Source organism: Barbatula barbatula (genome assembly GCF_947034865.1).
Source record: "Barbatula barbatula genome assembly, chromosome: 16".
Taxonomy (NCBI): Eukaryota; Metazoa; Chordata; class Actinopteri; order Cypriniformes; family Nemacheilidae; genus Barbatula; species Barbatula barbatula.
In genome coordinates this window covers 17,758,201-17,778,129 of record NC_136779.1, presented here as the reverse complement: position 1 = coordinate 17,778,129, position 19,929 = coordinate 17,758,201, and the positions used below count along the sequence as shown (strand labels likewise).

General features: G+C 38.2%; 1 protein-coding gene across 1 annotated transcript; it reads right to left on the bottom strand.

The window, feature by feature from the left end:
• Positions 1-1,534: 1,534 nt before the first annotated feature.
• Positions 1,535-19,555, bottom strand: eif3c (eukaryotic translation initiation factor 3, subunit C). Its single transcript, XM_079476262.1, has 23 exons — positions 19,402-19,555; positions 17,914-18,032; positions 17,768-17,833; positions 14,229-14,418; positions 13,471-13,596; positions 13,325-13,376; positions 13,111-13,241; positions 11,990-12,114; positions 11,628-11,909; positions 11,325-11,466; positions 8,452-8,577; positions 7,727-7,820; positions 7,450-7,637; positions 6,767-6,991; positions 6,479-6,670; positions 6,224-6,395; positions 5,963-6,122; positions 5,721-5,786; positions 4,951-5,038; positions 4,686-4,851; positions 2,464-2,505; positions 2,314-2,361; positions 1,535-1,900 (listed from the first exon to the last, which is right to left on the bottom strand). Exons 2-23 carry the CDS (start codon positions 18,012-18,014, stop codon positions 1,824-1,826), a joined length of 2,859 nt encoding a protein of 952 aa, XP_079332388.1. The 5' UTR covers positions 18,015-18,032; positions 19,402-19,555; the 3' UTR covers positions 1,535-1,823.
• Between the last annotated feature and the right edge of the window lie 374 nt (positions 19,556-19,929).

Genomic DNA, 19,929 nt, shown 5'->3' with positions numbered 1-19,929 from the left:
ACTTCATCCTGAACAGTCAGTACTCACAGAAGAGCCAGAAGTTAACCAACCAAACCAACTGAACTATCTGCAGTACTGGAGGCAAACATTTTTATTAGAAACATTGGTAACACTTTACAATATGGTGCTATTTGTTAACAATGAGCGATACTTCCACAGCATTTAACAAGATTCATTTGTGTTAATGTCAGCATTTACGTATACATTATTCAAATCAAACGCCATCACTGTTAACATATATAGTTAATGCTTCATGAACTAAAATGAATTGTATTGACATGAATTCACATGAGCAAGCATTAATAAATGCTGAAAAACGATTAAATGTTAGCTAATGCATTTACAAATGCTGACTAACATCACCTTATTGTAATGTGTTACCGAAAAATTTTGTTCAGTTGCTAGCAATATTAACAGTTGTGTAGCTTTAAATCAGGTCTTCATACACATCAACGTTAAACACCATTTAGTGTTTGCTATATGATGGTCAACCTCATAACTCAATAACCTCTTACACAAGACTATTCAATTATGAAATACCTAGATTTCCTGTTTGTTTTAAATCCGCAGCGGTTTTTGTTTTGCTATAATTCACACATCAGCACCAGAGCATTGTTATTCCTGTATATCAAAGGCTGCAGCACTGAGAAGATATCTTTTGTAAACACAACATGCAACATCAGCACATACTCACTAATCCTAGCTCCTTGTTTGCACAAGCAGCAAAACGAATGCACTGGTAATGTAATATTCTGAAATTGTCAGGACTGATTTACCAGCGTTTCATAACAGATGCAGTTTACACATTACTTCAAACATAAGCTTTGCGTTTGAACATTTGTGTCCCACAACTGACTAATATAATACTGAAATGGTGTCCTCTTGGAAAGCTTGCAAAAGTAAAAATATATCACACCTACAAAACCACTTGACAAGTTGATGTGAAGTTACTCAAATCAATCTGTAATAAGGTGATTCCGTGAATATAAGACTATGCACATTTGTACACCAATATCTCATGCATATACATACAACATATGGCACTACACGGTCTAAATGCCGGCACTGATAAAATCCTATGTGGACTGTTGTAAGGAGTTTGTGGTAATTTAGAATATTGTGAGGGTGCAGTTATGGATCCAGTAGTTTTTTATTTTAGTTTATTTTGCATTGGGTTTTATATAGGTGTTTGTCTATTGAAATGGCATGGAAATGCTTTAACTTGGCAAACTCTTTTATGATCCAAGAAGGGTAGGAGCTATGATAATAAAATGTCTGCCAGAGCTCAATAGAAGTAAGAGGGGTTGTGTGCGGATGCTGTGGCTCTGGCAGTTATTGTCCTCATAATTGCAGTGAGAAGTCTTGTAAAAATGATGCCATTTTGTTTTCTACTCCCTGTGTTGTGGTTTTTTTTCCGTTGTGCTACCATGTGTGTTTGGATTCCACCTCTGCACTTGTAAATCATCCACCTAACTGAAGTCCGGTCATTGGATCATTTGAAAAAAAAAATCAAAGATTGACAAGAAATACTCATTTTTGAACATATAACCTTTATTCATTTAATCTGGTTAAGAACCAATTAACTTGATATTTGTCCAAGAGCACTAAGCACAAAATCTCTTACTATAATAAAAGGTTGAATATGGGGCCAATTTTGTTGCAACAAAGACAAATTTATATGATTTGGTGTTATGTGCATTGCAAAAGTAGACAAGTCCTATATTTGAAACTGGTCCAAAGTTGCATATGGGTGGAGAGCCAAGCAGAGGAAAATGCTGTCTGGTTACAGAATAAAGGCATTTTTGGAGCAGGCCATAATGGGATCAGTATGAGCCCTGGTTCTGGTTCCTGTAACCTCCACGCTGATAGTTCTGCTTCTGCTGGTAGCTGCCTTTCTGATCTATTGGATGGACACACAACAGAAAGAGACATTTACATTTATGCATTTGGCAGACGCTTTTATCCAAAAGGCAACATACATTGCATTATCCTATACATTTATACATGGGTATGTGCAATCCCCTGGGATCGAACACGCAACCTTGCGCTGTTAACGCAATGCTCTTACCACAGTGTTACAGGAAAGCTTAGAGACATATTCGAATCTCCGAAATCAAACAATCACTGTCCAACAGATATCAAGAAATGTATATGGTCAAGGAAGAACAATATGGCGAGCAAGAAAAAGTATGGGAAGGCCTTTAAAGGACCAAATGGTGAGCTACCACCACATTCATTGAAAAAAGTAATGAGTGAGCAGGTTAGTGGGTGGATGAAAAGATGAAAGATTAAATGAACAGGGTTTATAACTACCTCGCTGGTAACCTTGCTTCTGCTGGTAACCTCCCCTCTGGTCTTGACCTGCATAGTAATAAGCACTTAGAAACACAACTGAACATGCCCAATCACACACACTTCTACTACACGTCAAAGCTGTAGCACCAATGCATAAATAATAGTTACCTCTCTGGTAGCCTTGCTTCTGTTGGTACCCTCCTTTCTGATCTGTGTGGAGGAATCAAGTCATGTTAGATTGTGAAATCTAATCCAAGACAATTATATACTGGCAAGTATGATAAAGTCTTCTGATAAAACAACAGCTACTTCTGACATGTGGCGATTTCTTGAAATTGTTTCGATTTGATGCACATGGCATCATTAGTCATCTTTAGTTTACAAACTAAAAACTAATTTCAATTACAATCTCTATTGTTTTTACAGGTATTACTACCACATACTGTGAAAAACCGGACACACACACACACTTAAGTATTATAAATATAAGATATATATATATGGTTTATACAGTTGTGGTCAAAAGTATTGGCAGTGATATAAGTGTTGTGTTTTGCAATGTTTCTGCTTGAGCTGTTGGTGGTTTATTCACATTCTTTATAAATTATTATGGTGAGTGATCAGATGCATTTTAAATAATTGCAAATAAAAACTCCCCAGACGTCAATCGCATATAGAGAATCTGTGTTCAGTCCTCTAAAAGCGAGTGGATAGGCAGAAGCCCACAAATTGTGATCCTCTCAGAGCACTAATAAGGCAAGAAAGGTTCGCCATCAGTCAGGATTTGGCCCTGAAGCTAATATCCAGCATGCCAGAGCCAATTACAGAAGTTCAACACTGTAAATATTGCCTCTTTGCATATATTGTGATTTTTTTTCAAACAAACACCTTTAAAACCTAAGATATGCTAATTTAAGACATCCAGTTTACCATAGGAACATGTGGCAAAATGATCTAAAAATACAGCAGCAGTAAACTTCGCAAAACACAAATTTTCTGTCACTGCCAATACTTTCGGACACGACCAAATATAATATTAATTATACCATGTATCCTATAGTTCATATTTTTATGCTTTTCCAAATACAGGCACATCTCAAATTTAATAAAAAGGTAATAAAGTTATGTAAAATACCAAAAAGCATGAAGCCATGTTATGTAATTCCAAAAAGAAACTTTCTTATGTTCTAGATTCATTACACACAAAGTGAAATATTTCAAGTTTTATTTGTTGTAATTATGACGGCTCCGATGTACAGCTAAAGAAAATCTTAAATTCCGTTTTCCGCAAAAAAATTAATATTTTCTCATATCAAAGCATTTGCAAATCAGAAATGTTCAAGATCTCCAAAGTATGTTAAATTATGCACTCAATACTTGGTTGGGGCTCCTTTTGCATGAATTACTGCTTTAATGTGGCTTGGCATAGAGGCGATCAGCCTGTGGCACTGCTGAGGTAATTTTCTAATAAAATGCTTAATTTACTTTCATTGAAAAGGGAACTTTGGACCCCAAGCAAGTCCAATAAAGTTATTTTTCTTATTAGCCCAGGTAAGACTCTCCTGATATTGTTTCTGTTTCAGGAGTGGCCTGCTTCTAGGAATGTGACATGTGCAGCCCACTTTAAGACATAGACAAATATTTCAAGAGATTTTTTTTTTTAAATCCTGATGGCTACGAATTTTTTTTGTCTGTGTGCAATTTAGGTCTCAAGACTTACTGTAGCCACTGGCTGAACTGTTTTAGAGTGCAAGCTGTGTGTTCACATAACATGTAAATATAACATCAAACTTAACAAGAGTATCCACCTGCTGTGAATGGATTTGAAATCAACAGCAAAATGACATTTCCTCTACGCTTAGTTTCAAACATCTCATATATCAAATCGTTCGTCCCGGACTCAAGAAATCCATCACAGCAAACAGCGACTCGTAGCAAAGCGCTCACGTTGTGTGTGTGAACTTGTCAATGACGACCTGGATTGACTATCACACACAGCCTGCACTGGTGACGGGTCACTTTCTGCTCGTTTTTCGACATGAAACAACAACTAGAGCAACCCCCAAATATGCAAGTTTGGAGCCCTGGTTTAATGAATCTAGATGATAAGAAAGTTTGCCTTTTGGAGTGAAATTACATAACTTGTACTGATATAAAAAAAAAATGTATGTGCCTGAACAATGTATTTACTCTTAAGCTGCTTTGCAATATTGAAATAAATTTAAATGGAAATGAAAAGGAGAGTTTTACTTTGATCAGTGTGAATTTCACGAATGATTAAATACACTATTTTCTTCTATCTATAATTAAAGGGGAAGTCTGATGGAATTTCACATTAAATTTAGTATAGCTGTTTGAGCATAAAATTCCTTTTCTATCAAAAACACTACCTCTATTAAAGTAGCCTCCATAGACACCCTGTTTGAGATCGAAGACGCGTTCGTTGTTCTCTACCAAGCCACCAAGTTTCTCAGCCAGCTGCAGTGCCATGTTCTGCAGGGAGGTGGGTTCGGTTCTGTGCATCACCACAGTTTGGGTGGGTTGGTCCAGGGAAGCCTGAGAAAATCAGAGAGGAACCACAAATAAATGTAAGAACGCAGCAAGGACAGAAGCTAAATTCTTCTGTCGATGTGGAACATTGACTGTTGTTCGTACCATGAGCTCTTCATTGATGATCATCTTGCTGATAATGCTGTGCACTGTGGGTAACTCTAACTCAAACATCTCTGAAAGAGTTTCCATACTGTATAACAGAGAGAGACAGAAATGAGTATTGTTCACAAAATACTGGGACAAGTTGAAATTTTAAAGAATTGTTCAGTGTCAAAACAGCCTGCATACGGTTTTACATATAATAGCAAAGTCACACCAAACTGATGGCAAACAACTAAACCAAGAGCTACTTCGTGTCACATGTGCTGGGAGAAAAGTTGCACTTAATCTGCAAAGACTACTCCGCAGCCAGCAAGCATGAGCACATTTATAAGTATGCATTAAACCCCCAAACACCAACAGGTGGCAGTAGTCAATATTCATTTCAACAGCAAAACAGTAGCTACAGAAGAACTGTGAATATACAAACTGTAAACAAAGCTGCCCTCCAATGTTTCCACTGACATCACCAATAATCACTTCAAATTCAAGAGTCGCTTTTTCAAAAATATATAACAAAAAATTTAAGAAATGTAATGTAAAGGCAGACATATACACATGTAAGAGATGTGTCTAAGTCGTATAATCAGAGGGTTCTTTCTTTACAAGCTCCAATGCCGATTAAACACCTCGGATCAGGCAAAAATCTACCTGAGGGGACTGGCTACAGACAATGGAGTGGAACACAACCAAAAATAAACTACCCACAAATAAAGGCCAGAGTTTGATCATTGGCTTGGTGTGTCCCGGGCTTTAACACCAATCACATGTACCTGATTGAATCATACACACTGCTGTAGGTGAAAAGGTAGGTCCGCAACGACTCCTCTTGGATCTTCCTATAAGTTAGGAAAAAAGGACAAATGTAAACAATAGGTAAACAGTCCCATTTTATTCAAATCGTTCTGCTTGTTTAAGACACAACTGTCTAAGAATCACATGATACTGGATAATCATATCATTTATCACATCTGATGCCAAACATACTTAAAGTGGCTGGATGTGAAGCATGTACCTGACAAGCATTTCCCGTACACGCTGGGTTTCTGGGAACAGATCCCACACCTTGCTGTTCATTTTCTCATTGATAATAAAGGAATGGCAGGTTCTCCAGTCTCCCATCTTCATAGCTTTGCTGGCAGCCACGACATGCTCTCTCATGCTCTCAGGAGGACCTGTGGTAGACATTGGGAGATCACAGGTAGGTTAAAGCAAGTTTTGCTCCCTTTAACGTGACTATTATTGAATCGAACCCTTTCTTTGCTTTTTTTCTCACCTAGCAGTGGCTGTCTCTCACCCACCCTAAGCTGGTGGTGGAACTGTTTGCTGATCATCCTGCGACGGGCATCAAACTCATGGGCTGCCATGTAAGGGATCTCCAGCAGCATGGCTGACACCAGGTACACACACTCTAGAAGCTCCAGGTTAATGTGCATGTGGAATGGGACCTGGATAAAGCAATTTGAAGTGTTACGTGTAACATGTCCGACATTAAAGCAGACTATTTTTACAGCTAAATTCAGGACATTACCTGTCGCCTTTTTTCGATCTTCTCCTGTTCAGCGTTTCTCTCCTGCATATTCCTCATGAGGAGCCCCTGCCCCAGCAGCTCTTTAGCTCTGCCGCTCGACTGGATGTCCAGGAGGGCGTTGTGTGCATCTTTGATCATGCCTTGACGAAAAGCACAGATGCCTAACTGCACCATGGTCCTGTTGTACAGGATCTGAGAAAGATGGCCAAAAGAATAAACACGGATCAATTTCTTGGCTGAATGTTGTCTTTTAAATGGAAAAACATTTGAAGCCAAGTTTGTGTGTACCTGGACGGGAGGGTCGGCATGTTGGATGTTGTCTTGTAGGTGGCTCATAAGCATGAGGTCTCTTGCCTGGTACCAGCGGCTGTGCAGGGCATGATGGTAGATGTGGCACAGAATGGCGCAGGTGCGGATTCGATCTGTGCGGTCCTTGGAGTAAATATACTTACACAAGCGGTCCATAATGACAGCGCTATCCTCTCCCTCACTTTCTTCCTGATCCTGTTCAGACTAATGAAAAACAGCATGAAGATAAAGTTAGTGCGAATATAAAGGTTCACATGTTTATGAAATATTTTAAATACTCACTGGCCGAGTTAGATTTCGTTGTAAAAGTAGTTACTTTAGTTATACGAGTTGAAAACAAATATTCATATGGCGTAATATTCAAACAAGTATATTCATGAATTGCCAGCAAAAAAAGCAGTAGAATTTCACCATAAACCCTGAAATTCATGACCTCAAGCCTAAACTTTTGCAACACGTTATTAGGCGGATGTTCTGTAGGCCCTGTAGATAAACTCCAGATTTTTGGAATCGCATCAGCTAGATTGCTTATAATGAACAAAACGTATCACATGTGCCCAAAAACAACTCTACATTGCCTACCTCAGACACAAACTAGAAGTTATAACAGACACAATATAACTTTCTGTAAAGCTGCATTGTAGAGTTAATTGTTGACTTACCTTGGTCTCTCCCTGTAGACCCAAGCTGCGACGGTGTGCTTTGTAGTCAAACTTGTAATAAGTGTGCATGATCCTGCGCAGATAGATGCGACACACTTCATCTGTGCTACCTTTAGTCTCCAGATACTGCAGCAGCCGGTCGATGACGCCACACACATGGCCCTCATCCTTCAGGTTATCTACATACTCTGCAAGAGTGAGAGAGAAACCGGTATGAGGCCACAACAGACGAAAATGTAAAAGCATTTTTGGCCATATCATATGAAAATCTACTCACCCTGTGAATGAGGGTCTGTGTTCTGCATGATTTTGGTGAATTCCTCATCCATTCTTTCCACTAGAGTCAGAATACAGCCACGTACACGGAACGGCTGAGGAAACATTGTTACAATGGCCATAAAGTCAATTAGTAAAGTTTATAAGGTAAATGGTGAGAAAAACCGAGGTGGCACAATCTCTGAATTTAGTATTCGAGTTGAATCAAAACTCCTGCACTGTTCCATGATGCTACTTTCCATTGTTGAACATCTTAAAGATGTCAAAGGGATGAACCGAAATGAATATTATTGTAAAATCGAAACACTTGAATACGGAATGTTTTTATGCATTTCATTATTCATTTAGCTGTTTATTTTTTCACTATTGCATAAACTGAATGGTAAAAATGTGCTTTTCAACATTCTGTATTGCGTTTCAATATAAAATTTAAGCAAAACAAATAAATAAAAATGGAGCCCTCTTCCTTATAGCCCTAATAATGTTAGGACATTAAATAAAGGACTGCTGAAAGAATGTAATGTTCTCTGTATGCCTAAAAAACATTCATTCAAAAATCATTCATCACACCAAAACTGTTGAATTATTATAGGCCAGACATGATAATCCTTAATAGTCCTTTGCAGGAAAAGAAAGTTAATTTCTTAAAGGGAAAAAGAGATTTAACTCAAGTATAATATGCATGAAGACTTTATCCAAGGAATGAACGTGACATGTTATGCTGACCTGGTCTGAGATGGCCAGATTTTCACTGTCCTCCGCAATATTTTCTCCAATGAAGATGTTTGTGTTGTTAAACAGGATGTCTAGCAGCTCATCAATGCATTCCAAACACTTTTTCCACATATCGGGCTAAAAGAGAAATGAAATAAAATGGAAGTTGATTCACATTTCGCAAGGCCATTTATGATATTTATGTAAATTTAGATTTGAATGATTATGTATAATGGTAACATTTATTTTTTGCTGGAAAAAAAGAAAAACATCAAAATGATGACACATGAAATGTATGTGCTATATAACCCGCAAATTACGTTCGCTTAAATAACAAATCTGTGTCTTAATGGCATGATACTTTGTAAAGTGGTCAACACTTCCTAGATCTACAAAGAAAAAAAATGAAATTGGTATCTTGATTTTATAGTGTGGAAAACTCACTGGAGACCCTGCTTAGAAAATGGACAAAATTCATCCTTAAAATCAGAAACATCTCAGATCACACATACATAGAAATAAAGTGACATACTTCCAACAATGCAATGCAAAAAACATCCACAATGCAAAATGATCATGCTCACAGAGAGCGCAAGAGAGAAATGAAAGGGTGAGACGGATCAAACTTAGAATAGAACAGCGTTTCTCAAACTGTGGGGGGCGCCCCACTGGTGGGGAATAGAGACGTGACAGGTGGGGCGCACCGAACGGGAGGAAATTTTCCTTTTTATGCCTTATATGGAAACGTGAGATCAAATCTTCCGGCATTTTGTATTCATGGTTACAAATAAAATTGTAGTGAGGTAGGCGGGGAGAGATCCGGGATTCGAGGCCGGTGCGTGAATGATAACGAGCTGTACGCGCACTGGTCTGGTATCACGGAGGGGATTGTGAACCATAAGTGGACGAGCGACCGGACCGTCAGTGAGAGAGGACCGGGGCCGGAAATTGTGTTTGTGTTTGTCTTTTACGTCCTTGTTTATTTGATTTGATTAAAGATGTAAAATGTTCGCCGGTTCCCGCCTCCTTCCTTCCCTTCATGGAACTTTGTTACACTGGTGCCGCAAACCAATAGTACGGTGCGCGTACAGCTGACGCTCATTTTCATTCACGCACCGGCCTCGAATCCCGGCTCTCGTCCGCCTACCTCGCTACAGAAATTGTTAACCTTTTGAGCGGTATCCGGTTTGGTCCCATATAAGGGATATTATTTCCGTGCCCCTGAGAATACGGTCCCAGATATGAGATTTAGAATGTTCAGTGACTGCCAGATTCAAATTGTGCTTTTGCGCGTTGGTTTGCGCTGAGCCAGAAACGCTCAGCGCTGTCATATACCAAAACTATGCAGTGTTTTCAACCTAATAATGTTTATTTTAGGTTTCAGCCATTTAAATACACACAAGCACAAGTAAAACAATACATTTGGAGTTTGTAAAATACACACTCGTGTCTGTGGAAGCAGCAATAACAATCTATTCAAATATAATTTTTTACGACGTGTGTTATTCACATCAGACAGACATAGTGGAAGTAACTATAAAGTTTACAAGAGTTAAAGTTCTCGGAGTTCACCGGCCACTTTCTTGCATGTATTTCGGGAGAAACTGATGACAGACAAAACGCTCTGAACTGCGTCGTAAAGAAACATGGTTGCACCCGTCTCACGTAGATCAAGATTATTTATAAATGACCAAACACACTCACTTACACATTTTTGAGAATCGGAATATCAGATAGTTGATGACATGGTAAGCAAGTTTGTGAATATTTTGAAATAAAAAAGAAATTAAGGCGATCTGTCATAAGGTGTGGCTGCGGTGTATCACGTGACAAATATGACGCGTCGCCATGGAAACATTAAAGGGGTAATCATTACTAGTCTACATGGAGTCTATATTAAAAGAACATTAGATATGAGACCCCGAGAAAAACGTAACCTGGAACCGAAGTACCAAAATAACGTGACATCGGCATATTAATTGTAACGGAACAAACTTTCGCAGCCATATTTAAATGTTTTTTTTTACAGATTTCAAAATGGCACTTTTATATCTTTTCTATTTTTGAAATTAGTAGTGCACAGCTGCACTTTTATTTTCTGTTGTTCATGTTTGATTCTAATCATTATTGCAAACAAATGCTACACTTAAGTAACAAAATGTAATTATTATTGTTATAATTGAGATTTCATAATATGTATGAACAACATGAATCCCATCCATAATATGATTCATACTGAAAAAATATATCTTTCAGTTGGTCTAATAGCATGAAGCAAACAGTGGAGCTCTGCAGCACTAAACCATGTCAAATTATTCATGTCTCCAAAAAACGTTCCTCATATATGCACTGCAGCTTTCGGGCTGACGAGTGACGGCAAAATGAAAGTCATGGCGTCAATGATAAGCGCCTATTCTGTCTATTCATGGCATGTTAATGAAGCAAATGTGCAAAGAGGAATTATAGCAGAGTTAAAGCAAGTACAAAGTTCATCAGTATGCACAAAAAGAGCCAAAATGATCTGCTTTACAAAGCATTTCACCGACAGAAATCCTGCCACGAATTTGAAAAGTTACAGGTAGCCAATATGAATGACAACAAGTCTGAATTATGCTTATATCTTTTGTCACTTTATTAGAGCGTGATTGTAGGCACCTGTCCTGAACATGATCGCAAAGAGATGTGCGTTTCCCATTCATTAGTTTACTTACAATGCCTGGTCTGTTTTGGAAAAAAAATGTTTGTCTTTACTGGACAAAGTAAAGCAGCTTCTGTTTTTTTCTGGCTTGTCATAGACGAAAGTGGCTGAACTGCGGCTTACTAATACAACAACAGGCAAGTTCATATTAGCACACGTCGACCTCTAGGCCTACAGTATGTCTCACCTTCATGAAAGCAGCCAGGTTGGGGTTGTAGTCATATAGAGAGGCGATAATGTTGAACTTGATTTTGACAAGAATGCCCTCACCGAGGTTATGCTCCATAGAGATGCCTGCGAGAGCATGCAGTAGCTCAATCTGAAAAGCTCTGAAAGACAAAAAAGGAAACATGCCTTCACCAAAGCTCATGCCAGAAATTTTTTTTTTACATGAAAAAACTCTCTTCGATGCAATTTGTGCTTTTTAAACTATTAAAAATAAAGTAAACTAAATCATTTTTAATGACTGGGGTTCTTAACGGTTTCATACCTGTCTGTTCCTTTCTTGCCTCGTGCCTGCAGGATCTCATGGAGTTTCTTCACCACCACAGGAGGGTTGATCTCTGTGCCTTTAGCAAACATTTTGGGCTTTTCCTTCACTAGTGGCACACCTCCCTTCACCTTCTCCCACACTCCCTCCTCTGCCTCTCCTCCCTCTTCCTCCATTCCATCTTCCTCCGCTCGCTCCTTCTTCTTGTGTCTCTTTTTCCTGTCATCCTTCTTGCGATCAGACTGCTTTTCAATTTCAGCCTGCTTGTCTCCATCAAGTGCTCTGAGTGGTACGTAATGAGATTTAAACATGTGCATGAAAATAAACACACAGAGCGCACAGCCTGAGGCTGAAGTACATACTTTTTAAGGAATGCCACAGCAAGGGATGCTGCAGTTCCTTCGTTGTCCTCGCTGTCACTACCGCTGTCCTCCGTGTCAGAACTCCAATCTTCATCATCATCATCATCACTATCAGACTCATCATCCTAACATCAAGACAAACCATGAAAGACACACACACATAGCTGTTATCGCAATATAGTAATATCAAGTGCTCTCAAAGGAAAATACAGGGATTTTGGTCTGTAAGTTGAATTTCGTGTCAACTCAACCAGAGGTCCCCGGCTCAAATTTGTATTTATCATCTATTTTACAAAAGCAAGACCAACATCAGAAGTAATGAAAGACAAAATATTAAATGCAACAGATCAATACTTAAGTAATCAATTCATTTGTAGAGAGAAGTAAAGACAAATATCATCTTAAATTTGAAGCCGTATTAGAAATATGAGTATGAGAAATGAGTAATATGCCAGCAACCTAATTTTATTTATTTTTAGATCGGTATATCTGTTAGTAATACTGTTAATTTTAGCAATCCTTGACGCATTTATGCCAATGATGACAGCTCAAAAATGAAGGGCATTTATTTGGTGTTCTTTTTGCAGAATGTGAATGCCTTTAACTTCAAAACCATTAGGAGATACCTTAATGTCCTTTTTGATTCTTGTACTTGGCCAGCCTTTCTTTTGGAAACTACATTTTAAGGCCCTATAAGGTTCAGTCCTATAGAGATATAAGGATCAAAATATGGCTGCAGGAGAAAACGGTCATCAAAAACCTAACGTGGCTCATTTTTTTAAAATTCTGGTAATTAATTCCTTTAATGAGAGATGTCTGAAGAACAAATAATGTTGAAACTAGAAATGCATCTGTTTTCCTTCCATCAAAACATGTACTGTTAAGTACTGATGTTGTTCTTGCCTCTGTAGAAATAGAAAACAAATAGAGCCAGGGAACTTTGTCAAAATTAGGTTGATTTGTCATGGAATGACCCGGTTGCATAACCAGGTATGGAGAACCATAGGATCTTAATAGTATACAAATGCAGAAAGATTATTCAAATAAAACGTTTTTTATATGTTATTTTTTAGTGAACTTTTGGGGGCTGCGAGAGTTATATTGTTAAAAACAGGACTTACAGCTGCACCCTTGAGGAACTTGCTGGCCTCTGGGGCTTTCTTCTCCTCCTCTTGAGGCTTCTTTTTCAGTAAGCTTTTAGCTGTCACACCCTCATCCCCCCCCTCTTCATCACTCTCAGCAGACGACCCACCTGATCAAATACAATCTTTCAAAACACAATTTCAAAAGAATCAATCTATAGCAGATCAAAGATATCGTATGAGGGAAAGCTACCACTCTCAATTTCATCCTTCTCCTCCTCTTCATCAGCGGACTGCTCTGGGTTCTGAAATGGAAAGCAGAGAAACAGGACTGGCACTGCAGAAGAGCTCCAGAATCACACACATATCCATATTTTATATAAGAGGTTTCTGCAGTACCTCCTTGTAAGTAGCAATCTCCGTTTCAAATTCTCTGTTGTATTTGCGAATCTTCTGGCGCAGTGTGCTCAAAGCTTTAGCGTTGTTTTTGTTCATCTTCTTTTTCCCTTCCTTATCCTCCCATAGCTATTGAGAAAGACAAACTTATTCCTTACCCATAATGCACCTGGTCAAGCATCTTCATGAACAATGCGACTAGGGCTGGGCATTTTTCAATAAAATCATATTCGAGCTCATAAAAAACAAATATTAAAATGATATCCCAGTAATGTTTTTGTCAGAGGCATTTTAATAAAAGCAATTTAAATATTCTAATTGAACTAAGGCCTAGTCCTAGCTTAAGCTAAGCCTCGTTTATGAAACCGGGCCTTTAGATACTTGGTAAGATTAATATGAGATTGACAGAAACCATGTGTTTTAAAACACCTATATGGTGATTTGAGCCGAGCATAACACGGGATCCGTGTTTAAACTTAACATAATTTAAATTAGTCTGCAGTCCGAGTTAACAAAGACTTAGGAACACAATAAAATGTATTTATCTATATTATAAAGTCATTACAGAAGAAGTGAAGCAGAGTTACATCAGAATAAGGATTCTAATGGTATCTTCCGCAGTGGTTACTTAACCCTGTGCCGTGGTTTTTTATTCTTATGAAAATAATAGATATTCGAACAGTATTTAAAATTTTCAAATATTTATTGCAGATCAAATATTTGTGATGCTACACTAGACTTTTCCAGTGTCTTCTACATACCTGATTGAGGTAGTCCTCCAGATCAGCTAGCAAGCGGATGTAAAACTGCGGTACACCCTCTTTGTCCACGATTGTTTTACTTTTGAGGAAGGCACGACACAGCTGCTCAAACTCCTCCAGACATTTGGAAATGTCTCGGATCTTCATAGCATTGCGAATTGTCTTGATCAAGTTGGTGAGCTCTTCAAACCTGAAAAAAACAACCAGTAGAGTGAACTACAGATTAAGAATATAGTGAATTTAGACTAGTAAAACAAGATCATTTTAATATGGTGATTTAAATGGATTTTGGCTAAATTCTACTTTCTAGTTACCTCAATTACTTTTCATAAATCAATAATAACAAAAAACAAACAAGTCTTAAACCAATTCATCACTAAAATTAAATCACTATTTCATTCAAACGAAAAATGATGGAACATGTGAAAATGGTGTGTTAGATGCAAGTAGTGCAGACAGGTGTTGAAAAAGCTCTGTCCAGCTTTAACAGCTAAAAATAAAATATTTGTGTCTTCAGCTGCGCATGCTGCAAAGAGCTGTGCCCGTTGAAGTTGCAGGATTTTGGATGCACGAGCACCGTTTGCGCGCCGCCAACGAAGCAGCCTATATTTTGCCGCTTACCGCATGTTTCCCGTTGAAAATTAACTGGACAAACGCGATTACCTTGTGAATCCACAACTAAACAGACGTCCAACTAAATATGTTGTGAGAATGCTTAATATAGATCTACATGTTCTCTTCACGCACATACTGAGCTCATTGAGAGTAAGAGAAAGACGGTCCATCTACAGTTCATCTGAAAAGCAAACGTACTTTCGTATAGGATTTGTTAAATGTGTGGATACATGTAATTATATCTGCATTGTGTGTGCAAACAAAGCTTTTGCTTTTATAGATGAATGATATGATGTCATTCCACAGCTCTAGACTTCATCCATCAGTTTTTTCCTGAAGTCTGCACTGTTTTAGACAAGAAGCTAATATGATGTAGTTGAGCAATGACATAAGCTAAGGGGCGGGGCTTGTGCTTCTGAAGGCTCTTAAAGAGGAGTCGATTCCTTTAATGCAGTTTTTCTCAAACTTTTTCTGCCATTCCCCATTCGGAGGTAGGGATGGTTTCCGAGCCCCACCTTTCCCCAACAAAATGGTAATACAATTTCCATTTATGCGCATGTGCAATCCTTGGGATCGAACCCATGAACTTAGCGTTTTCAAGCACCATGCTGTAACCACTGAGCTATAGGAAAGCTTTGGCTATGTCTATCTGGGTTTTGTCTGCTGGTACAGAATTTCCGGTTTTCTTTTCATTTCATGTCACAAACGTATCCAATGCTCACTTTTATACTTGCCACCGGCAACTGCCTCTCCACATTGAAGTTTTTGTGCCGCTTCAATTAACGTCCCGACACGAAAGCTCTGTGTGACAGCAACAGTGTATTCTGCCATATTTCAGAATTTAAGCCGAATTGTCTGCGCTATACGCGATCTACAATAAAACAATCAGTCGCATTTAAAATAAAGTCATAACACAACACATTGATGAGAAGAGTTACAGCAGTAAAGGCAGTTTCATGTGAAAAACAAGTAACATAGCCAACATCTTCAATGTTAAGGTGATGTTTGGTCAGACAATGTTGCGTTTATAAATCAGGATTTTAGCAGCAGTTAAAGTAACAGCTGGTTGGATTAAACAAGATGTTATTGGGTCGTGTTTAGTCACTATTCGATACTCGTTTTCTATTTTCACATATTATCTGTTCTGTTGTCAGGTGTGTTAAAATACAATAAAATGTGATCAGAGTTAGAAGCGAAACAGCTTTCAAGTGCCAAAACTACACCAAATGCAAACACAACATGACATCAAAAATAATTCGTTAAAAAAAATGTGTGTGACATCAACAGTTCCACAGTCTTAAAATCATGTGGGAAACAAAATTTTATTGAAGGAAAACTATTTGAAGAAGGGGAATATCACATTGTAAAACAAATTCTCCCAAACATGTTGGTCACAATGAATGGCTTACACAATTATGTATTCAATACGATCTGCAACCTCAATTTCTAAGAAAAACAGTTCTGAGTCTTCAGTCTGATGAGATTTAGTTAATTCCTCAAGAATTTCTCCAGATACTTCAAATGTTGGTGCTCACTCTTCAGTTCAACACACTCATTTTCTAGAAGGTGCAGGTCAAGGAACTGGCAGGATCTTGATTTTGTGTTCAGTGATCCATTTTTTGTCGATTTGGATGTTTGTTTTGAACCAATGTGCAGATGGAAGGTCTAACCACAAACCATTATAATATTTCTAGTGGCGTAAGTCAGGTTTGGATATTATCATCTTTTGATATTTGATATAATACAAGATGTACAGAACCTCTGGTATAAAAGTAGGTCCACAACAAAGATTTTTTTCAATCGGTTCACTCTTAAACCGCTTAAAACTCTTTTATCCTTGTTTTTTTTTTGTGCAGCACTAGTGATGGAGATGCAGTTTTTTTCTGACACTAAAATTCAATAAATCTCTGCAATTCTCCATCTGAGATCTTTAAAAAAAAGATATTTTGGCACTCAAAATATTCTCTTTGCTGTGCATTACGACAATATATTTCTTTTCAGGTAGATTTACAACTTTTGCAGTCCATTAAAACTTCTTAATTATTGCCCTGATGTTGAAAATGGGAATCCTTATTATTTAAACCATTTCCTTTTAAATATACTAATTTTGTGTAGCTCAACAATCTTTTGCTGCACATCAGAACCATGTTCTTTGTATTTACCAAATGTGATAAATGATTTAAGGGTTTGGGCTTTGTTACACTAAATGTTATTCTCCTGTGCAACAAGTCATGACTGGACAACAGCATGTTTCTAGCAGGGCTGTACAGGTTGACATATCGAAAATGATTCATCATTTACTCTTGTCATTTCAAACCTGTATGACTTTCTTCTGCAGAACACAAAGGAAGATATTTAGGAAAATGTTGAACAGCACAGCCCGCCCATTCCGTTCTATTGTAACCAATGCAAGTGAATGGGGGGCTGTTAATAACATTCTTCAAAATATATTTTGTGTTCTGCGGAAGAAAGTCAGTCATACTGGTCTGAAATGACAAGAGGCTGAGTAAATGACAATTTTCATTTTGAAGGTGAACTACTCCTTTAATAGTGTAGCACGTGTGCGATGGAGTTTGCTAAGAACATAAACAGAGTTTGTTTGTGTGACATGCGTTTGTCGCTGTGGATGTAACGCTAGATTTTGGATATAGTTTGAAACTGGACACGGTCCCAGCAGTAAAAGATAAGCCTTAAGTAGTCATATGTCTGTTTTGTTTGCAATCGGTGTGAATGTACATAACGTAAACAACAACTTATAGCGAATCAACAGTAATGCAGGGATAATGCGATGATGTATTGTAGTTCCTGTTGGCGAACAGCCCCAAGTTCGTTGGTCATTCGCATGGCTTAATTTCATCGCGTGCAATCTGAAAAGCCCTTTATTCGCCATTATACAAGCAAAAGTAAAAAAAATAAACACTAACCGCTTATCCTTGGCACTTCGTACCACTCTCTTGGTATCCTCCTCCTCATCACTTAGCAACAGAGCCCTACAAATAAAACAAGTGAGTTAAATGTCTGCATCAAAACAGGTCGCAATTCAAAACAAAATTCAAAAACATGTACTCACTGCTTATTAAAAGTAGTCCCGGTTGCCTTTGGGGTGATCTCATCGGCGGACGATGATTCTTCCGACTCGCTGTCCGATCCGGTGGCAAAAAAGCGGGACATGATGTACGTGTATTACCACTAGAAAGAGAAATAAATAAGATAGGATAAACTTACATTTTTTTAAGATGTACATCATTAAACCTAAAAATTCTGGCTGAGCTTAATTAGTACATTTATCAATGTTTCCCATTAATTAATAAGACTATGGTGGTCGCCATACACATTGTGTCGACTGATCTGCGCCTTTCAGGGCCGATGTGGATTATTACAAATCAAGTAGACCGATAACCAATATTTTGAACTGATATACATGCTTGGTGTAAAAATGCACATGTGCAGCATGACATTGTCCAAACACACTGTAAAAGCAACATATGACGAAGAATCTTCTCGTTCTGTTGCGCCATTGTTTGGGGCTTGCGCAAGGATGTGATCACAATATGAGCAGATGCAAGAGAAACCGTACCTGTCTTTCATAAATAGTCAATAATCAGATAACTTTTTAAAAGATATTAATTGGATCATTTTTTCCCATGTTTATGTGGTACAATCTGGTCTCTGGTGCATTTGCAAACTCAGAAAATGTGAAAAATGACAACCCAGTACGGCTGGAACAGCCAGATGGCGTGTGTAAATAATAGGATTCGGCGTCCACAAGTCCGCATCTAGTTTTATGGACTCAATGCATCCGGAAAACAAGTATCCCTCACAAAATAGACTTAAAACTAAGTAAAATAGCAGTTCACCATTTCAACAAGCTTTCACTTATTTATCAGCATGAGAAATGCGTGTGTCACGGTGAATGCGTGAGAATTTAGCGGACTGTGCGTTAGTAATAATGGTCCGTGGGGAAACGCAGTGCTCCGTCTGTAACCGTTTACAAAACCGTGATCTCGGATTAATAAACGGGGTGAACGAATTACAAAACTGACCTCGGATTTGCGGGTCTATTTTTATTTTTCTCCGACGGGCTTCGTACGTTTGCTATCTGGGTTAGCAACACTGACGAAACAAATTAGGAATGAATGGGAAAGTGATAAAAATACGACATTAAAAATTGTGTTCTTACATTTTGTCATTGCTTTGCAAATGTAATGATGTAATTCAGGCCAGGGGCAGCTTGTTTAGAATGTTAACGTTACATTTGGTGCTATTAATACTTGTGAATAAGTGAGTTACACTACCCATACGGGACCACTAGTTCACCACTCATTAAAGACCGACGATTTTTGCAGGAAGGATTTACACCATAAACAATGCGATAAAAAAAAAACAAGTAGGATGCATACGTCGCGCAATAATTAAGAGCTGCCAACACACAAATTAGACGTCCGCGAAAACGTGCGACCGGCTTTTCCAGGCCTAACGTTAACGGTATTGAAACGCCTATATTTGTTAATCCCGTAAACATCAAAAACAGCATAGAGAGACTGTAAAACGAACTTGCCTGTTTGCTGTTGAGTAAAAACTACCGTTTGTGAATCTTCTTTGTGCTGATTTTAGATCCAGAGTTGCAATTTTATTACAAACGACGGCACGCGTCAAAGCCTTATCGGCTGTTCCGGAGAGAAAGGAAACTGTAATATAGGCGCGCCAACCCTACTGCTGCCACTACTCTAGTGCCGCCTAATGCTCTGGAGCGGTGGTTGCGTCTGAATTCGCTCACTCATTCACTATTCCCTACAGCGAATTCTAAGTGGTCCACTATAAGTGAATGAAAATGAATAAACGATTTCGGACTCTGTCGTGATACAACCTGTGTCTGATCTATCTCGGACACATAACGCGTATATTACTCTTGTGTGGCTTTATGGATTGATTAATACAATGGTCAAGTTAAATTGTACCTTATTTGTCATATTTTTGTATTCGTTTTTAATAAACAAAACAAGTGTTTGACACTATTATTTGTATCTTGTTTCTACAAATTATTGATAATACCTATAGACAGGCGCTGGCAGGAATTTTGGGCCCC